This window comes from Alternaria arbusti (assembly GCF_024043155.1).
Source record: "Alternaria arbusti strain BMP 1465 chromosome Unknown scaffold_2, whole genome shotgun sequence".
NCBI classification, from domain to species: Eukaryota; Fungi; Ascomycota; class Dothideomycetes; order Pleosporales; family Pleosporaceae; genus Alternaria; species Alternaria arbusti.
In genome coordinates this window covers 74,560-92,797 of record NW_026249942.1, presented here as the reverse complement: position 1 = coordinate 92,797, position 18,238 = coordinate 74,560, and the positions used below count along the sequence as shown (strand labels likewise).

General features: G+C 53.1%; 8 protein-coding genes across 8 annotated transcripts; 4 read left to right on the top strand and 4 right to left on the bottom strand.

Annotated features, from left to right (window-relative positions):
• Window positions 1-554: 554 nt before the first annotated feature.
• J4E86_001553 (uncharacterized protein) lies at window positions 555-2,827 on the top strand (the record flags this gene model as incomplete). Its single annotated transcript, XM_051442120.1, has 2 exons — window positions 555-2,529; window positions 2,595-2,827. 2 exons carry the CDS (start codon window positions 555-557, stop codon window positions 2,825-2,827), a joined length of 2,208 nt encoding a protein of 735 aa, XP_051305708.1.
• Window positions 2,828-3,571: 744 nt separating this feature from the next.
• On the top strand, window positions 3,572-4,615 carry J4E86_001552 (uncharacterized protein; the record flags this gene model as incomplete). The annotated part of the gene is made up of 1 exon (XM_051442119.1): window positions 3,572-4,615. One exon carries the CDS (start codon window positions 3,572-3,574, stop codon window positions 4,613-4,615), a length of 1,044 nt encoding a protein of 347 aa, XP_051305707.1.
• A 600-nt stretch (window positions 4,616-5,215) lies between these two features.
• Window positions 5,216-6,615, bottom strand: J4E86_001551 (uncharacterized protein; the record flags this gene model as incomplete). Its single annotated transcript, XM_051442118.1, has 2 exons — window positions 5,216-6,444; window positions 6,513-6,615. The coding sequence occupies 2 exons, from the start codon at window positions 6,613-6,615 to the stop codon at window positions 5,216-5,218; spliced, it is 1,332 nt and encodes a 443-aa protein (XP_051305706.1).
• Window positions 6,616-8,230: 1,615 nt separating this feature from the next.
• Window positions 8,231-9,406, top strand: J4E86_001550 (uncharacterized protein; the record flags this gene model as incomplete). The annotated part of the gene is made up of 1 exon (XM_051442117.1): window positions 8,231-9,406. One exon carries the CDS (start codon window positions 8,231-8,233, stop codon window positions 9,404-9,406), a length of 1,176 nt encoding a protein of 391 aa, XP_051305705.1.
• Window positions 9,407-9,763: 357 nt separating this feature from the next.
• On the bottom strand, window positions 9,764-11,251 carry J4E86_001549 (uncharacterized protein; the record flags this gene model as incomplete). The annotated part of the gene is made up of 4 exons (XM_051442116.1): window positions 9,764-10,078; window positions 10,129-10,200; window positions 10,250-10,337; window positions 10,383-11,251. The coding sequence occupies 4 exons, from the start codon at window positions 11,249-11,251 to the stop codon at window positions 9,764-9,766; spliced, it is 1,344 nt and encodes a 447-aa protein (XP_051305704.1).
• Window positions 11,252-14,114: 2,863 nt separating this feature from the next.
• On the top strand, window positions 14,115-14,637 carry J4E86_001548 (uncharacterized protein; the record flags this gene model as incomplete). Its single annotated transcript, XM_051442115.1, has 2 exons — window positions 14,115-14,291; window positions 14,470-14,637. 2 exons carry the CDS (start codon window positions 14,115-14,117, stop codon window positions 14,635-14,637), a joined length of 345 nt encoding a protein of 114 aa, XP_051305703.1.
• A 1,276-nt stretch (window positions 14,638-15,913) lies between these two features.
• Window positions 15,914-16,916, bottom strand: J4E86_001547 (uncharacterized protein; the record flags this gene model as incomplete). Its single annotated transcript, XM_051442114.1, has 5 exons — window positions 15,914-16,455; window positions 16,501-16,578; window positions 16,633-16,667; window positions 16,744-16,815; window positions 16,903-16,916. The coding sequence occupies 5 exons, from the start codon at window positions 16,914-16,916 to the stop codon at window positions 15,914-15,916; spliced, it is 741 nt and encodes a 246-aa protein (XP_051305702.1).
• Window positions 16,917-17,277: 361 nt separating this feature from the next.
• Window positions 17,278-18,129, bottom strand: J4E86_001546 (uncharacterized protein; the record flags this gene model as incomplete). Its single annotated transcript, XM_051442113.1, has 2 exons — window positions 17,278-17,574; window positions 17,686-18,129. The coding sequence occupies 2 exons, from the start codon at window positions 18,127-18,129 to the stop codon at window positions 17,278-17,280; spliced, it is 741 nt and encodes a 246-aa protein (XP_051305701.1).
• Window positions 18,130-18,238: the final 109 nt, after the last annotated feature.

Here is an 18,238-nt window from a genome sequence, read left to right as displayed (position 1 = left end):
ACGTGGTATATGTTCACCTGCCCGGGCAGGAGCTGGAGACGATCTCGACCAGATGCGTCCTAGCGCTAGCCAAGCGAGCTCACCGGGACAAAGACCAACGAACCGCCGATCTTGTACTCCACAACAAGACATCGAAGCGACCCCGCAACCCGTGCACGGGGTAGTACGACCGGACGCGGGGCTTGGAGTACTTAATAACGGTTTGGAGTACGAACGGCTTAGAGTACTAACCTCCAACCATGACGTCGAGTAAGCACTGTGCCTTGCCAATGTGTCGCTAAGAAGACGTATAGGGCCGAGGGAACAGGGCGTACCTAGGTACATAAGGCGACCAAAGACCAGAAAAGGAGTGATGTTGACAGGCTATCGTTTGCACACGGGCCAAGTAACCTGATTTATCCGTAATACACGGTCCTTCAATTACTGCGATTGAACGGCGGATCGTTCTTGTCACGTACCGCGCAAGTAAAAACTACTCACCACACCCAAAGTCATTGGACCATCTTCTGAACCAACAAGTAAGTAATGAAGCCTACTCTATGAAGTTCACATGCATGCGAGATCTATCTCCTAACGAGTTTAGGGCTGTTATGATCGCAATTACAGTATTGGGGTCAGCGGCCCTGGCAGCTACCGTCCTGGCTTACCCCCAAAGTTCAACGACGTGTTCACCTCCGCCAACCAATGATCTCTCATCACCATGCGAAGAAGCGGCCTCAAGACTCTATCTAGAGGACGGACCTCAGAAGAACTACCTCTATTCTGATTGTCACACCAGCGCCCATGTCATCGTTACAAGTCCCAGGTCTGATAGCAACACCAGTGTCGTCAAGCCTCGGCTTATCGTGGCATGGCCTGCTGGTAACAGTGGAGCTATGGCGTACTTCGCGCCTCAGAGCGGTCAAGGCAGTCTGAACATCAGCCTAGAGACGTCTGACAGCGGAGAAACGGTAGAGGCAGTGAGCGCGTCGGATCGTGTTGGAGTGTCAGCATCGATCAAATTCAACACTACTGCTAGATTGACGCAATCTATCCTTGGTAGTATACGGGCTATTCGCGACCAGACTGAAGGCTCAGGCGTTAGTCAAGACTTCCAGAACAATTTCGGTTTCGCGGTCAACGAAGACGGGAGCGCCTCCATCAACCGTACCTGGTTCGACGGTGTGACTACTACGACGCTGACGTTCTCACCGCTGAATGGCGCTCAAGCCATTACGCTGAATCGCGAGGCGAATTGGACTTTGACATTCGGCGAAGGTAGCTACCGCTTCGAAGCCTCTTACAACTATCCGCAACTAGAGCAGCTCAGTCCTCAAGAAGTTCTCAACGAGGCGTCTTCCGGCTTGATTGCAGAGAACCCAGACCAAACCACCTCTTTGTCATTCCTATCATATTCGAACAAGCTGCTGGCTGGCACATGGCGCTTCCTCACCTACTTCGGTCGAGACAGTATGCTCTCGCTGCTGTTGATGCAGCCCATTCTCAGCGAAGCAGCTATCGAAGCCGTCATCGGAGCTGTCCTCGAGCGAGTCAATCGTACTGATGGAACTGTGTGTCACGAGGAGGTCCTCGGCGACTACGCGATTTGGCTGAATATGAAGAAGGGAATTAACTCCAGCGCACCTGACTGTGACTACAAGATGATCGACACGGACTTTATGCTTCCAATCTCCATGAACAGCTACTTCGTGGATACAGATGCTGGAAAGAATCGTTCGGACGCTTTCTTCAGCAAGACTGCAACATTCCTCGTCGAGAACGAACGACTGACGTATTCTGAGCTGGCCCAGTTCACCGCCGAAAGGATCATGCGGATCACTGCACCGTTTGCGCATAGTCAAGTGAAAGAGAACCTCATTCATCTCAACGAAGGCGAGATAGTCGGCGAGTGGCGCGACTCTAGTAATGGCCTCGGAGGAGGTCGCATCCCGTATAACGTCAACACCGCGCTTGTACCTGCAGGACTTCGGGCTATCGCAAATCTGAGTCGTGCGGGCTTCTTCTCAGACCACCCGGAATGGTGCGAAGAGGCCGATAAGTACGCCCAGATTTGGGAGGACGAGACGTTACGCTTCTTCGAAGTCACCGTTCTGCAGGCCGACGCCAAATCTCTTGTTGAGGACTACGTCTCGAACGCCAACCTTACCCTCCCAACAAATGTCGATAAGATCACAAGCGATGTCACATACTACGGCGTTGCCCTTGACGGCGAAGTCGGTGCACCCGTTGTGCCCGTCATCAATAGCGATGACTGCTTCCGCCACTTCCTCCTCGACACCACGAATCAAACCCAGTTGACGGCATACATCAGCCAGACCGCCGATCACATTCTTCAACCCTTCCCAGTTGGCCTATCGAGCGACATTGGATTATTTGTTGCGAACCCTGCGTACGCTGGAAATGCGACCTTCGAAGCAGGTTTCTCAACGGACAACTACCACGGCACTGTAGTCTGGAGTTGGCAGCTTGCCATGATGGGCGCTGGGCTTGCGCGACAGCTTGGTCGATGCGACAAGGAGGGTGCGCCTGGTAAGTCGATATCCCGATGCATTCTCACGTTTCTCCATCATGTGATTGCTAACTCAGCATCGTAGACTTCTGCGCAGATTCCACAGTCTATGACAAGGTCTTCGCCGCATACAACAGCCTTTGGGATACAATTGACGCCAACCGCGACCAGCTAAGCCATGAGGTGTGGAGTTGGAAATACGACAACGGCTACCAGATTGAGCAGCTGGGCTCGTTGACCGCGACTGAGAGTAATATTCGCCAGCTTTGGAGTTTGACCTTCTTGGCAGTCAAGAGGGAGAGTTTTGGAAGCGCGTAGAGATGATCAAGTTGGTAAATGCAATACGATGGAATAGCCAATTATTGCGCCAGAAGCCACCCTGTCAGACATGCCTACCTAGTAGGCACAAGGCGTAGTGTCTTCAATCAAAGAACAAAGAAGGATACTGATCCTGATTACAAACAAGTTTCATCGCATCAATTCCTATCTTCGGTGCTTTGTGGCGAAATAGAGTGCATGAGATGAGTGCCCAGATAATGCCGGTCAGCGCGTGTGGCTTCGGACGAAACTCGCATTAACTCGCGATTCGCTCGCTTGAACGTCATCGCTTGGGAGCCACCGCAACATATCATCCAACCCTCGACAACACCGTGTACATCGTGTTACTTTAAGCGGAATAGCCAGTTCAACTTTCTGCGGGCAAGCTCTTCAGCCTGGGCAATGAGGCATTTTTTCTATCTACTGGGTCAAACAGTTCACAACCATTCTCTCTGTTCGGAGACGGACCAAAATCTGTCCATGAGGCAAGACGTATTCGGGCCATTATGCGATGGAGATAGGAGATGAACATGGAGATAGACGAAGAGAACCAGATGCTAAGAAGTGTTACCAGAGGCCTTCCACAGACCGTAGTATATATATAGCAAAGGAGAGCTTTCGATAACGCTCAAATCCACAGCTCATCATACAAGACTTACTTCATTGGCATCCTTTACCTTCGACTTAGCGAAGAAGCACCTTATCAAGTTCGGTCCCATTCCCCAAAAAACTACCATTCCAACAATGGCCCAATATGCCGAGCTTCACAAAATCGCGAATCTTCGTGGCGCAGGTGACGCTCGTCCTACAGCCCTCCAAGTCATTCGCGACGAGGGTCTGACCGGCAAGTTGACCGACAAAGTTTTCCTTATCACAGGAGTATCTTCCGGCTTAGGCCTTGAAACCCTTCGTGCGCTGCACACAACCGGCGCGCACGTTATCGGAACCGTGCGCAACATACCAAAAGGCCAAGCTGTCGTCGACAAGATCCTCGCAGAGAAACATGCCGAAGGCGGGAAGATTTCCCTAATCGAAATGGAACTCGACAGCTTCGCCAGCATCCGCAAAGCCGCCAAAGAGATTCTTACCAGGACCGACAGAAACCTCAACGCCATCATCGGCAACGCAGGCGTAATGGCCACACCCTACGGCAAAACCGTCGACGGCTACGAAACCCAATTCGGCACCAACCACCTCGGCCACTTCCTCCTCTTCCACCTCCTCAAAGACGCTCTCCTCTCCTCCGCATCCCCTTTGTACCCCAGCCGCTACGTCAGCCTCAGCAGCATGGCACACATCTGGTCTACCGTGCACCTCTCCGACTACAATTACGAAAAGACGGCATACGAACCGTGGAACGCCTACGGCCAATCCAAAACAGCAAACATCTGGTTCGCAAACTCCATCGAGCGGCACTACTCATCCCGCCATCTCCACGCTACGTCTGTGCATCCGGGCGGTATTATCGAGGGGTCTGGACTCGGGGTGCATGTCTCCGAAGAAACCAAACAAGCGATGTTTGGGGACCCGGAGATATTGAGGACGTTCAAGGATGTGGGGCAGGGGGCTGCGACGCAGGTTTATGCGGCGGTGGGTAAGGAGTGGAAGGACAAGGGTGGGAGGTATTTGGCTAGTCTGGCGGAGATGGGGACAAGAGAGGAGGAGGCGGGGAAGGAGGGGATGTATGAGAGTGCTAATGAGGGGTATGCGGCGTGGGCGTATGATGAGGAGGGTGAGGAGAGGTTGTGGAGGGAGAGTTTTGGGATGGTGGGGCTTGAGGAGGTGTGAGAAGGAGGGCTTGAGAGTTTTGAGACTGGTAGCGAGGTGTGCTCGAAGATGGCAATATTAAGAGGCCTACTAGATGGTCTCCTTCTTTCATGTACACACTTGATATTGTACTTACACAGGCATTAAACTCCAGGAGAAAGAAGGTGGGACATTGAGCACGAAGGAAAATTACAAGCACATTCTGACCAAAGTTTGTAATTTCCAAGAGTTGGTAAAAGCCATCCGATCTAAGACTTGAGCTTCTGGAACACAATCCCACAACGCCCAAAGACCCTACTTAGCCCCATACTCTAATACTCGATCGTCATCCCAATCGAAAGCCCGAGTATCCCTGAGTCCTGGTCGATGAAGACCCGGGATCTAGCCTACATGAAGCCCATGCTCTTTTCTCAATCGTTTTTCGAGGGACGTGGACGGTGACGTAGTGGTGAAGGGCGTTCTAGCCACGGGAGTGAAGGTGCGAGCTGAGGTTTGTTGTCGTGGAGCCTATCCGTGCACCGGTCAAGCACGGACGTTGGGGCCGACGTTGCCCCTACGTGCAGCTCTTCGCGATCCAAGACTGGTGTGTAGCCGGCAACCTCCTCGACGCGCCACCATTTACTAAAGCTCCAGACGGCCATCCATGAAAGCGTTCCATTGATCAGCAAGAAATACCTCGAAGTCCACAGCGTGTGTGCAGATCGCTTCACGCTCGAGCTGGAACTCGTCATCGCTACTGCTGAACAAAGACCTGATGCGAGTCATGTCCGCGCCCCATGACAAGAGCAAGCCAAACATCTCGAGGTCGTTACGCTCGACAGTGAGCCAGAGAGGGCTGTGGTCAGGTAGCGAAGTCGGAAGTCCGTCCGGATGAGCGCCAAGCTCGAGGAGCTTCTTCACCGGACCTGGCTTGCCAATTTCGATCGCGGTGTACAGAAGACAGCGGAGAGGCAACTTCTTGTCGGGGTAGCCTTGGTTAACATCGAGATGTCCTTGTACGAAGAGTCGTGTGAGGCCGGGGATGTTGTTGTTTTTGCAGACGCGCTTGAACGATGCGATGTGTTCGCGAACATCGGCCTCAGTCCGAAGAGTACATACCATCTCATAGATGCGACCGTCCGGATCTTCACTCGCCGTCTCAAGCCACTTCGCACGTAAGCCCGCCGGGAGTGGGTCAAAGTGTTTGTGGTAGACGTTGAGAAGTCGCAGTGTCATAGCAGAATGGCGGCGGCTCAGTGACTCCTCGATGGCTTTCTTGAAGGCCGCAGCATACTCCTCGTCAGGATGAAGGCGGTAGCGCATCTCGAAGTTCTCCAACAAGTATTCGGCGACCTCCTTATGATCACCACCTGCAGCGGCAGCGAGTGGATATCCGTAGAGGTATGACGCTTCCCAGAGCGACTGGTTGACGTGTGCGCCTGCCACGAGCTTGAAGAGGTCGAGGAGACCAAGCGCCGCTGCGACGGCAAGGTCGTGAACGGCGACGTGAGAGTGATAGTTTGTAGCCCACGGCCAGAGACGCGAGAAAACCCGGCCCGTGAACTTCTGAGTCGCAATCTCAAATGAAGACTTGCACGCGAAAGCCAACTGTTTGCTCAGTATGAGCGCAGCCTCGTACTCCTGGTCCGCGCGGATCGCATTAGAGCTACGTAGCCAGTCCACCGAGAACTTGATGATCCAAGGAAGAAAGTCGTGCTCGCCGTTGAGGTCATCCCAGGCTAGGATCGCCCGATGAGCGATATGAGCTGGAAGTAGGTTCTTGAAGAGGGCGCGGGTGTGCCTATCTAGCGGGAAGAAAGCCCTTGTTGGCTGTCCCGCTGTGCGGTCGTCGATGCTGCTCTGGAAAGTCCCTGGTAAGACGCTGTCAGTTCGGCCATTCTCATCATCCCTATAGATGCTCCGCCATGGGAGGACTTACTGCTGATTCCGCGCAACGGCCACCATAGGCTGACCCCATGGACGTCGACCCCGAAGCCCACCATGTTGTTGACCACCTCCGCGGGCAGATGAGGCATTGCCATGGTAGATGTCGCCGTCGATGTCGTTATGGAATACTGTCTATCTTCGATGGGGAGAGGGGGGTCGCGTCTGTTCAGTGTCCGCAGCTTAATTTGTTTGTGTGGGAGTTCGCCTCGTTCAGGGAAAGCGTCCGACCGCAACACGTCCAGTTATTCACTGATACCTCCTCTATCTACGAGACACTCGACCGATAGCGATGGCTCGGACCACCTTGTAACACATTACTGATAGAATTACGAGGCTAGAGGGCGTCGACGGTAATTTCAGGTCATATACGGGAAGCTCAGCCTCTACTGTCTCAGCAGGGCACCCGTGATGCGTCATACGCATTGCCCGTGATGGAGTGTATTGCGTCGACACATCACCTAGAAGCTCTTTCTGAAGAGACAGAAGGCGATTTCGAACTGTAAATATGGGCCATGAAGCCCGCGGAGAAGAAAGGACATAAGATGGGACGACGACTATGCAGTGACTTTCGACGACGCTGCGCTTAGGGGAGAAGGAACCACGAGAGCGTCGCAGTCGAACATTTTGCAGGCAATCTTTATGAAAGAACATGAAAGTCTTGTTTGGCTGCAGATACGGGTCGCAAAATCCGAAGAGCAGAGAACAGATAAAATGACCAAAGTGCAGTGACTTATGATGACATTGCGCCCTGAAGAGGTGGCACCGGAAGCAGAACAGAGAACCTGTGAGATCAAGGCACCATTTCGGTGTTCAAGGTAGTGGGCGACAGGACGAATCGAAATATCAGACTGAATAGCTGTTATACAGAGTCGTGGATGCCAGAGTTCAGGGACACGGCTTGAGTGTGTATGGTGGCAGCATGAGCACATTCGAGAAGACGAATGCTAACAGACTAAAAATACTGAGATACTGCGAAACGAGATCAGCTTGAACCAAGGGAAGATGCGAGACCAAGTAGCTGCTATACTGAGCTGTGCATGCTGGAGTCCAGATCTTGGGACGCACGATCTGCATATGCAGGTAGAATGCTTGATAGAAGAACTGAAAATGAGCTCTGAACACTTTTGAAGAAAGGCGCGATATCAGTATAAATGTAGCGCTTTGATGACTCCTGTACATAGCAGCCAGTCACCTATGTGCAAGCCGAACAGGATGCCGTAAAGCTGAGCATGTAGGACCAATGGGTCAAGTGGGCATTCAGGTCGTGATGCATAACGGCATGGCAGGCATAGAATCTTGTTACGAGTAGCTGCTTCGATGGCGGGTTATTGTGGCCGTCTGGTGTTGGATGGGATGTTGATGATAGAAGACATAGTGTTTCGCAAACCTCACGACGTCAGGCTCTAGTGACGCACGTGGCGCTAGCGTGCCGCGGCTGCAGCAACGACGTCAACCAAGGCATGGACCCTGGATCTTGCTGCAGCAGATTCTCTTTTGCTTTTGGCATTCAACGCGTCTCGCCCCGGTATTCAATAAACCCAAAGCACATCACGCGCATACACTCAGCTTGGGCCAGCACAACGACGCTATTGCCGCGAATACAGTGCACGCGACCGCGCCAGGCATCGGCCTAACACAAGACGGCCGCCTGCCGCCGAATCACCAACACCAGCTCTACGTCGCAAGTCGATTACTATACCTATCGCAATCATGGCGCCTCTCAAGATCTCCATACCAACGACGCAAGAGCAAACACCTGAAAATGGCAAAGCGTACACATCCTACACCATCAAAATCGAACACCCCTTCCCACGCGCCGCAACCACCCTACAAAAGCGCTACTCCGACTTCTCCGCCCTCGACTCCTCCCTCCGCTCAGAAGTCAGCGCCGCACCACCAGCTCCCCTCCCCCCAAAATCCTGGCTCGGCGGCTTCCTAGGCCTAGGCACCACCACATCCACGCCCGAAGCCATCGAGAAGCGACGATCCGGACTAGAAGCCTACCTGCGGGCGATAGAAAGCGCAGAAGACGGGCGCTGGCGCGTCTCCAAAGCCTACAAAAAGTTTCTGGAACTAGGAGAGAAGGATGGCGCGAACGGGAAAAAGGCAGCGGGGTTCCCGGGTAGCCAATTCGGCAAGGATAGAGTGAGGGACAGTTCAGACTGGCTGGACAAGCACTCGGAGCTTAAATCTAACTTGCAAGATGCAAGGAGGTGGTTGACGAAACGCGAACAAGCAACCGCTGCAACGGCCCAGCATGAAGCCGCGGCCAATGCAAAGAAAAGCCTCGTTCGAGCCGGTACCCTCATCTCTGCGCTTGAGGAAGGGCTGAGTCGGCTTGGTGGATCCGGCAAGAAGACATCAGACGACTGGTCCGGCGACAAACTAGGCGATGGCGAGATCCGACGAAGAAAAGACATGATCAGCGGACTGCGTAAAGAACGCGATGGCCTCGACTCCGTCCTCAACAGCATGGCCGTCAAAGCCGCAATCTCTGGTTCCGGCACCTCCTCCACACCCTCGACCTCCTCCAGCGCCGCCGTCACCGAAAGCCAAAAAGCCGGACTCTTCTCCTCCAGAAATACCTCCAATACCAAGTCCTCTAGCAGCCGTCGCGTCTTCGGCGGTCCGCCCGCTCAAGAAACAGATAAGACCCGCGAGCTGGACAATGAAGGCGTCCTACAACTACAACAACAAATCATCCAAGAGCAAGACGAGGATCTGGTTGATTTGAGCACGGTGGTGCGCAGGATGAAGGAGATGGGTGTGCAGATTAATACGGAGATTGTAGAGCAGAATGCGATGTTGGGCTTGTTTGAGGAGGATGTGGAGAGGGTGGATGGCAAGATTCGGATTGCGAAGAAGAGGGTTGATAAGATTAGGTAGGGGAGATTGGCGAGATGGGGAATGGAATGGCAGTTTGGGTTGGGTTTGCGGGTTGTAATATAGGCGTTGGAGTATGGTTCTTTTGGTGCTGGGAATTTCTGTTCTGCATGGGTTTGGGATGGCTAATTTGAGTACGATACCCTTTTTTGAATGGGAAAGCAGGTGTGCATGTGCGATACGGGTGTCGATTGCGTCTCTCTATTCATTTGATCAACGCATGAGCATACTATCCTCCTGTCTTTCGCACATTCCAAGTCAAACGATAAGAGGTCAATTCAACCATCAAAAGAGATCGATGTGTTCGCGTAAAAACAAGGTATTGTCGCTTTCACCCGTACGTCTCGCCAACGTGTGCGTCTAATCCGTACCATCACCCAACCGCATAGTACTCAAATTATCCGACCTTATCTTCAATATATGATCAACCGCCTCAATAAGATGCGGCACGAACTTCGCCGGATTTTCAGTCGCCGGGAAATGACCGAGATCCGGCATCGCCTTGTGCATCGCTCCGGGGATCTTGTCCGCCGTCTTCTGGCCCATCTCTGGGGTGTTTGACCAATCGTACTCGCCGGTCAACATGTATACGGGACAGTTCTGGGTATCGATCGAGGCTACGCGTGAACGTCCGTCCCAACCTCCAAAGTAGAAGTCGAGGTCGCCGTGGAAGATCTGGGGACGGGTTAGAGGAGGGTGGGGTGGGGTGATGGGGGTGTGCTTACGCCGTAGGCTTGCGCGCTGTATGTATGCCATATGAGCTGCTTGTTCGCATGAGGCGTGGTGGGAGACATCATCTACTGCATGTCAGCAAAGCTCTCTTACTAGTTGACCTGTTTGACGTACGCCATAGATCCATTCAGGGTTAAATAGCGACTGATTCACTACTGGAGAGCGATCATGCCATTGTCGCTCCATGTTGAGGTACTCAGAGCTACAATCGTTAGCATCGCTACTTTAACCTCAATGTCTCACATACCCTTGCAACGGAATGACACCCGCAGCGCCAACCTCCCTATGGCGAATCGCGACCGCAAGACAAACTTGACCAGCCATGCTTGCGCCGCAAATGATCGGTCTTCGCAGACCCAGGGCCTTAACGAAAGCCGTGATGATGCCCACGTAGCTATCCTCTGTGTTTGTATGCGCGCCCGGGGAGTAGTTTTTCGAAGGGAAGCTGCGTCCATGTCCTGGCAAGTCGAATGCGTACATGATGCACTTCTTGCGCATCTTCGCGTCGTTCATGACACCGTGGTATTGCCGGCTATCGCTGCCAGCGGTATGTAGAAAGACGATGGGTTGCTTTCCCTCACCAGAGTACTCGTAAAAGGTTTTGCACCTACCCCATACTGGAGCTTCGAGGTACAGGTACTTTCCAGTAAGGAAGTCGCGCTCGGGTTCGGCTTGCTCGTCCTCCTTCATCGGTCCGCAATGCGCGTCGTGGGTGAGTTCGAGGACACGCCTCCAGACATGTGTCCATTGTGCAAAGGCTGTCTGGTCGCCCAGGACTTCAATGCCTTTCTGTTTGATGTTCATGCCGAACATGCCCCAGTAGCTCTGGTACGGCATCGCCGGGACTGCCTTGAAGTGCTGTTCCCATTGCTCGGGCAGAGCAGAGAGCGTGAAAATGGCATCTTTCGAAGAGCCGGTGCTGGCTTTTGCGCTGCCGTTGTTGACTGTGACAAGCAGGGTGTTGTCAGACCCGCTTGACTTGATGCCGAAAGTCACATCTTTGTCAATGGCATTCGAAGTTGTAAAGGCTTTGAGCTGTGCATCGGATTGGAGAAGCTTGGAAAGCTTGTCCAAGCTTCCTTTGAGAGCCGCGGTAAGATCAGACCAGTCAGACATGGTGGTTTGGGGCGTGCAATGACTCGTTACAACGCGACGAATGCGAGAACTCAACAGAGGGAAGGAATTGAATCAAGAAAGGCAGAGGAGGGCATAAATGATGCGCAAGCATGCCGACGGCGCGCTCTACACATATAGCAACGCATAACCCCGGTATCGCCCAGAGCTAGCTATGGAGCTATGGTGCCAGGAGGGGTAGAAGTAATGCGGGGTGCGGCACACGTGGGCGCATGTCTCGACTGTCGCTCGTCATGGTTCCGGTGAGCTCGCTGTTGACCCAGACCAGATTTGGGCGGCTAGCTGATGATGCATGCTATGAGGAGACGCGGGGAGTGTTGATCAAGCAAGCCGGACGCGCGCGAGACACGTTAACCCCACTAGCGCGGGCGCCAAGCCGCTGGCAGGGAAGGCGATCGTTCCCCACAACGCTCCAAACCCACGTCCGAGCAAGCCTCAATTATTACGAACCACATGCAAAGCCGCGGCCGCCAACTCATGCCTCATCGTCTTAATCAATTCTGCCCTGACGATAGCTCTCGCGATCTCGAAATGATCAGCTGCAGATCATCGGCAAAGCTCCTCTGGTCCGATTGCGGAGTGTTGGCTTACGGTATTTGAACATCAGCCGAGGAACTCCCATCTCAACAACGCCTATGATTTACACGTCTTCACGTGTCTCAGCAGACATTCCAAGTGTTGATTTCTATGTGACATGATGATTAACCTCAGCGCGCATCGAGACTGCACAGCGGATAGCGGTGAATTCATATCAGCTCACTCAGGGCGATACTTCAGCCATCCACCGGACTGGCCACCCACACAACTACGCTGACTGCGCTCTCAACGGCTGGTATTCCACAGAATGGAAGCTCTTGTTTGCGACATTGAGGGTACCACAATTTCACCTCTACCCAAGGCAGAGCCCCATGTGTTACCAGCAAACAACCAGCTGTCCCCTATGACTTGCGGGTTCCAGCATGACACTCTGAGCGTGACCTGCGCTACTTACTTATATAGACATTCAATCCTCACAACGTTCTACGAACCGTCCAGCAGATTACAAGGCGTCAATTATACCGGATTTTGACTTTCAGCCAGAACAAGATGCATCCCGCACGGCAAGCACTCATCGGTAACATTCAAGCTTTAGCCACCCCACTCGTGTACGCCATTCAAGATGTGCCTGGAAAAGGTAAGGGCCTCGTCGCGACCAGAGATATCCCCAAAGGTACAAGGATCACTTCTGAGAAACCCATCTTCGCGGTAGGAGAACCAGTTGTGACAGAACTAGCAGAGCGAGTCACGTCTTTGAACCAACATCAAAGAGGCGAGTTTCTTTCCATGTGCAATATCCACCCTTTCAACGACTATACGGCGCAATGGATGGGGATTTTATACACAAACGCTCTACCCATCGGTTCAAAGTTAGATCTCAGCGGTATCTTCATCACAGCATGCCGTATCAACCACGCGTGCGATAACAATGCTGCTCACTTCTGGCACGATGATAGCAATCGGCTAACAGTACATACTATACGAGATATCTCAAGGGGCGAAGAAATTACGATATCTTACCTGGGGGGCGCCTTCGATCGGAACGAGCGACAAGAGGAGCTCCAGAGGAGGTTTCATTTCACCTGTTCATGTCAACTCTGCTCGTTACTATCTCAGCAGTCCATCGAGAGCGACTTGATTCTAAATCGCATTAACGAAATAGACAACATCATCTCAGACGAAACTGGTCTCGGGCCGCGCGGCATCAACGAAACACCTGAGAATCTGCTTTGCCTCATCGAGGAAACGGTCCAGCTGTGGAAGCGACACGACCATAGCCCAAATCCAGTCGGCCTGGCTCATGCATACTACCTCGCTTTCCAGATCGCAAAAGCGAATGGGGATTTCGCTAGGGCCAGAATGTTTGCAGATAGGCTGGTGCCTGTCCGCACGACTTTCATGGGTAGGGAAAGTCGATACGTGAGAGAACACCCGCGCCTGCGCCATGATCCTACGGTTTATAGATTTAGTGGTGTATCGATGCAGAGGCTCACAAACCTCGATGAAGTTCCGTTTGGACCTTGGTGGCATGATCTTGAAGCGTGGCTTTGGATGAGGGATCTTGAGATTGATGAAGGGGTGAATGTTCAGAGCTGGCTTGATGATGTTTCTTGATGGAACAAAGGAAATTTCGACTACACCTACAGACGTCTTTCCCTCCTCATTCAACGCATCCACTACTAGCATATCCTACCTTCTACCTCATTCTCTAACCCCCAAGCCTCAAGTGCGACTGTTACATAGGTATGTTTGCTGCTCGACTAACTTGGAGATATTCGCACATGATCGATGCCTCGGTAAGCAACAAGTACAGAAGAAAGACTTACCCATAGAGGTCAAGACTCAAACGGGAAAGCGACAGACATCATCCGCGAGAGTTTCAACAGATTAGGAAACCTTGCCATGTCATCTGAGTCCACGGCATATGCAACACCCCGACATCATCGGCACTGGGGATTATGATGCCGTTTCTTAAGCCTTTTCCGTCCGGTCAATCATGCTAGCGTCACACGAAATGGTCATTCGGCTTCTATCGCTCAAAATCATTCCAGAAGCATACGACGATGCAGACTTGCATCTCCATCCGAGGAACACCCACGACTATTCGCCCTTGCCATACGGAAGGAAAGAAGACGGGATGGCGCACCCATGGTACAAAAACGTCCTCAATGACCGCATCTTCATTTCTACCACTGATCCAGCAAATCTCGGTCACCACATAAATGCCCATGAAGAACCCCCCATCTCACTTCCCACCTTACCCTCCCACAACCACCACCTTCCACCACCACCCACCAACTCCCCCAAAATGCGCTTCACCGCTCCCATCATCGCCCTCGCAGCTTCTCTCCCCCTCCTAACCACCGCCCAGATGGGCCCCGACGACACGATCTGCGGATTCCTCTACGGCACCGACTACACCGACGCCTGCTGCCACACCGTCATCAGTCGTGGTGTCAATGCGCCTTGCACTGATATCGAGTATGTGAGCAACTTGACTGAGTGCTCCACGTATCATTATCCGACGGGGTGGGCTGTTTGTGTTGAGAAGGTATGGTATTTCCTAGTAATTCCGAAGAAGCTTTGTGGGCGGGGAAGTTGAGATGGGGTGCAAATGGGTGGTCTTGTGGTCAGAATTGGAAATGGGACTGACGTAAACGCAGGAGCCCGCCTATCCCGCCTCCGGCCCTCTCTTCGGCCACGGACCCAGCGGCATCGTGTCTGAGTACATGACGCTTGAGGATTTGGAGCAGGTTTACTGGGATTACTTCAGTTCCAACGCTATGGGCGAGACTATGGCTAAGGCTGTTGCTGCGATGAAGAACGCTTGAGCGCGTAAATTGCCTCAACATAAATGGCTAGGCCGGCGAAGTGGATTTAGGTATGACGTACGGATAAGTGAGAAGGGATGACGGATGGGTGGTACGTTGCATGGCTCTGTCACTCGTTTGGAGTACATGTGAACGGTGGAGGGAGGTCAGCGGGGGGAATGGGTAACGTTGGATTGGTGTGTTGTACCCGGGGGCGTTGGAAGCGGGGATGAGAGGCTGTTTACTTCGAATATAAATACTAACTATTATGCCCATCATCTTCTTAGTCTACCATCCTTCCACCCCCTCCCCTACATCCCCACCAACTCACCCAAGAATGCCCTTCTCTTCCCCCCTCCCCCTGCCCCTCGCCATTCTCCTCCTCCTCACCCCCACAACCGCCCAACCCTCCCCACCCCTCACCCTCTACCAAACCTACTTCGGCCCCACCTACATCGATGCCTGCTGCACCGAACTACTTTCCCACAACGGGCCACCATGTTATACGCCCATACCCGTCGCCAACTTGACAGATTGCACGGTGGATCTGTATCCTAGGGGCTGGGCATGTTGTCTGGAAGGGGTATGTAACGTTGCATCCGTCTTGTAGAGGTACGAGAAACTGATTGAGAAATGTATACACAGTCGCCTGTGGATCCGGCGAATCCGGATTGGTCATGTGGATGGAGTATTGATGCGGGGAGGATGGGAGAGGCTATCATGGATGATATGGTGATTGTGAAGACTGGTGCTGCGGAGAAACGCGCAGGGATGAAGCGATGGTTGAGTGCTCTGAGGAGTAACGTCGTACCCATCTCCACCAGCGCACAATCGCACAATCGCATCAACAGACACTTCAAAACCACATTCCAACTTCGAACAAACTCATAAACATCGTGTATTGAATAATAGGGAGCTAAACTCCCTAGAAAGATGGTATCCTCGCTTCCAAATGCAATCATGACCATACCCACCTTTAGAACACTTCACTCTCCGACGACTCAGCAGACTGCGCAGTGACAACTCGAGTAGGGGGCTCTGAGACGAACATGAAAGAGCCTGAAAGATTGGCAGTAATAGGCTCCGCACACGGTGTATACTTCACAGGCTTTGCGGATACGAGGATTTGGGAAGGTCCAGTACTTTCAGCGCGCTCTGTAGGTCCATCGAGCCCCGCAGATCGACGAGTCTTTGTACGTTTGGCCGCTTCCAATAACACATGCGCAGCGGAAATGATGTTGTCAAGCTGCACGTCTGAACTGGCTGTCGGAGCATCAGAAAGAGTACTGACGCTCGGCTAGAACGTCTCCTCCTCCGCACCCTCACCCTCAGCCTCTGGTGGGATCTCGAAGCCCTCTTCGGTAGAGTAGAGAATGTTTTGGATCTGCTTGAGCAGCCCCTCATCCTTCTCGAGCTCGGGGTCGGCCTCCATTGCTTGCTGGATCAGCAATTCAATGTCGCGCAGCTTGCTGAAGTAAAAGTCCCTCTCGCGCTCGAGGCCCGTGACAGTCTCCTTGAGAGCGCTGTTCTCCTCGCGCAGAGCGGCGCTGGCGGCTCCTCCCCCAGAGGCAAGCGGTGTGCGTGTCCTAGGCGCAGCCGTGTTGCTAGCAGCTGGTGCTCTTCGGGCAGTCGATGCTGCGGCGCGGGGTGCAGGTGTGGCTCCGGTCGCGACACCGCCCTGACCCTTGCGACGGGCAACGGGGTCGTACTCGTGGCCGGGGAAGTGCTGGTCCCAGTACTGCTTGACGAATTGGAGGAACTCGAGGTTGTCCTGCATCTTGCACTTTACGAGCGACTCGACGCGGATGGGCTTGTCGACATGGTGCTTGGCGAACGTGTCTGCATTGTTAGCGGAGAATTTGGGCGGTGTGAAGGCAGACGTACTCTGTAATACCTTGAAATTCTGCAGGTATGCGTACTCAGTGTTCGCATTGAACTTGACTCGCGACATGGGCACATCGTCTGCACGCTGTTAGTCTTAATCTCATCCGCGCCTAGGTGAGGTGGAAGACTTACAGAATATGCTGTCGAAGACTTGGCACAGCGCTGCTCTGTCCGCCATATCAGTACACGTCCTTACTCCTCAAGGCCAGGGGTGCCCCTCTATCCTCGGCGCGCGTAACGTACCCGGTACCGCATTGTTCGACTTTGGTGATGTTGAGCTGGAGGAGGTTGTTCAACCAGGCGACGAGTTCTTGTCTGTTCACGTGTAGCTGTCAGTGTGTGGTCGTGGTGAAGGTGTCTGCGCAGATGGCCGCAGCCTAACCCCTCGGGCCTGGTGCCTACCTTGATTCTCCCATGGCGGCTATCTATGTGCAGGCGTCTAAGGGTTTGTTTTGGGCGATCAGCGACGAGATAAAAGCATGCAGCCCGAAGTGTCCGTGGTGAAGGGGTGGCGTTGCAGGCGGTGGGCGTGAGTGCTGTTATTTGTTGATGCGCCGTCGAGTCGGGGAGTTGACAATTTGGGCGCCGCTGCCCCACGCTGGAGATTTTAGCGTCAGGTCATGGCGCTAGCGTCACGTGCGATCATATCCACTGGTCGCGACTGCCCTACGAAGCATCCAGAACTAAACTTCATCATGCATTCGTCAATGGTAGTTTTATGATGCGGTCCTTGATTACACAGTCCCACACCTTGCTGTCCTCCGACGTTGTCACCATCTACCCAGCGAACTCCCTCGCAATCATAGCGACTGCTGTGCCCCTATCCGCCCTCACCGCTTCAAAAGCCCTGACAACCGCCGGAAACCACACATTGGCCATCTTGACATCCCCGCTATCATTTGGATGCACTCCATCTCTCAAGTCCGCTGTTCCACTAAACCCAGTATACTGGTCCACAACCCAGATCGGGCTTTCTGTCGTATTGAGACCCTGAGCCCAAGGAACGATTGCGCGATTCAGGTCTTGGATCTTGGTGTTGTAGCTGCCGAACCCCATGGGGATGATTTGCGCGACCTGGATGAACAGGGTGAGTAAGCAATTGGTATACTCTAAGGCGAGACAGACTTGTGTGGCAGCAACACCTTACACACCTGGGCAGGCAAGTATGGAAAGAAACAAACTCACCACAATCTTCATCCTCGGATTCGCCCCCCTCATACTCCCCACCAGCGTCCCAAACGCCTTGATAATATCCGCCACCGCTTTATTCTGCTGTACAATATCATTCGTGCCAAGATGCATCGTTATCACATCCGCAGGATTACTTTTCAGCCAACCATCCAACTGCCCTTTATTCGCAATGTCAATAGCGAGGAAACCAGAGTGGCCTTCGTTGTCGCGGTCGTAGGTTGTGTCGCGGCAATTGTTCTCGGTTTTGCCGCTGCCGACGAAGTCGACGGTGGAGGAGTTGAAGGGCGTGGTTTGGAGACGTTGCCAGAGTTTGGAGCGCCAGCAGATTATCTCGGTTATGGAGTCGCCGAAGGGCATGTAGCGGATTGGGGGGTTGGTGGTCTGGGCGGCTGTCGTCGTGAACAGGCCGGCGAGGGAGAGGAGGGTGGGGAGTAACATCGTGGTAGTTGCAATGTCGTGGAGGTACCTGTGCGAAGCTATGGTTATGCTTCGGTTACGTTTTGGTGTGAGGACCAAGGAGCTGGTCGTCTTATGTTCTCTTCATGCT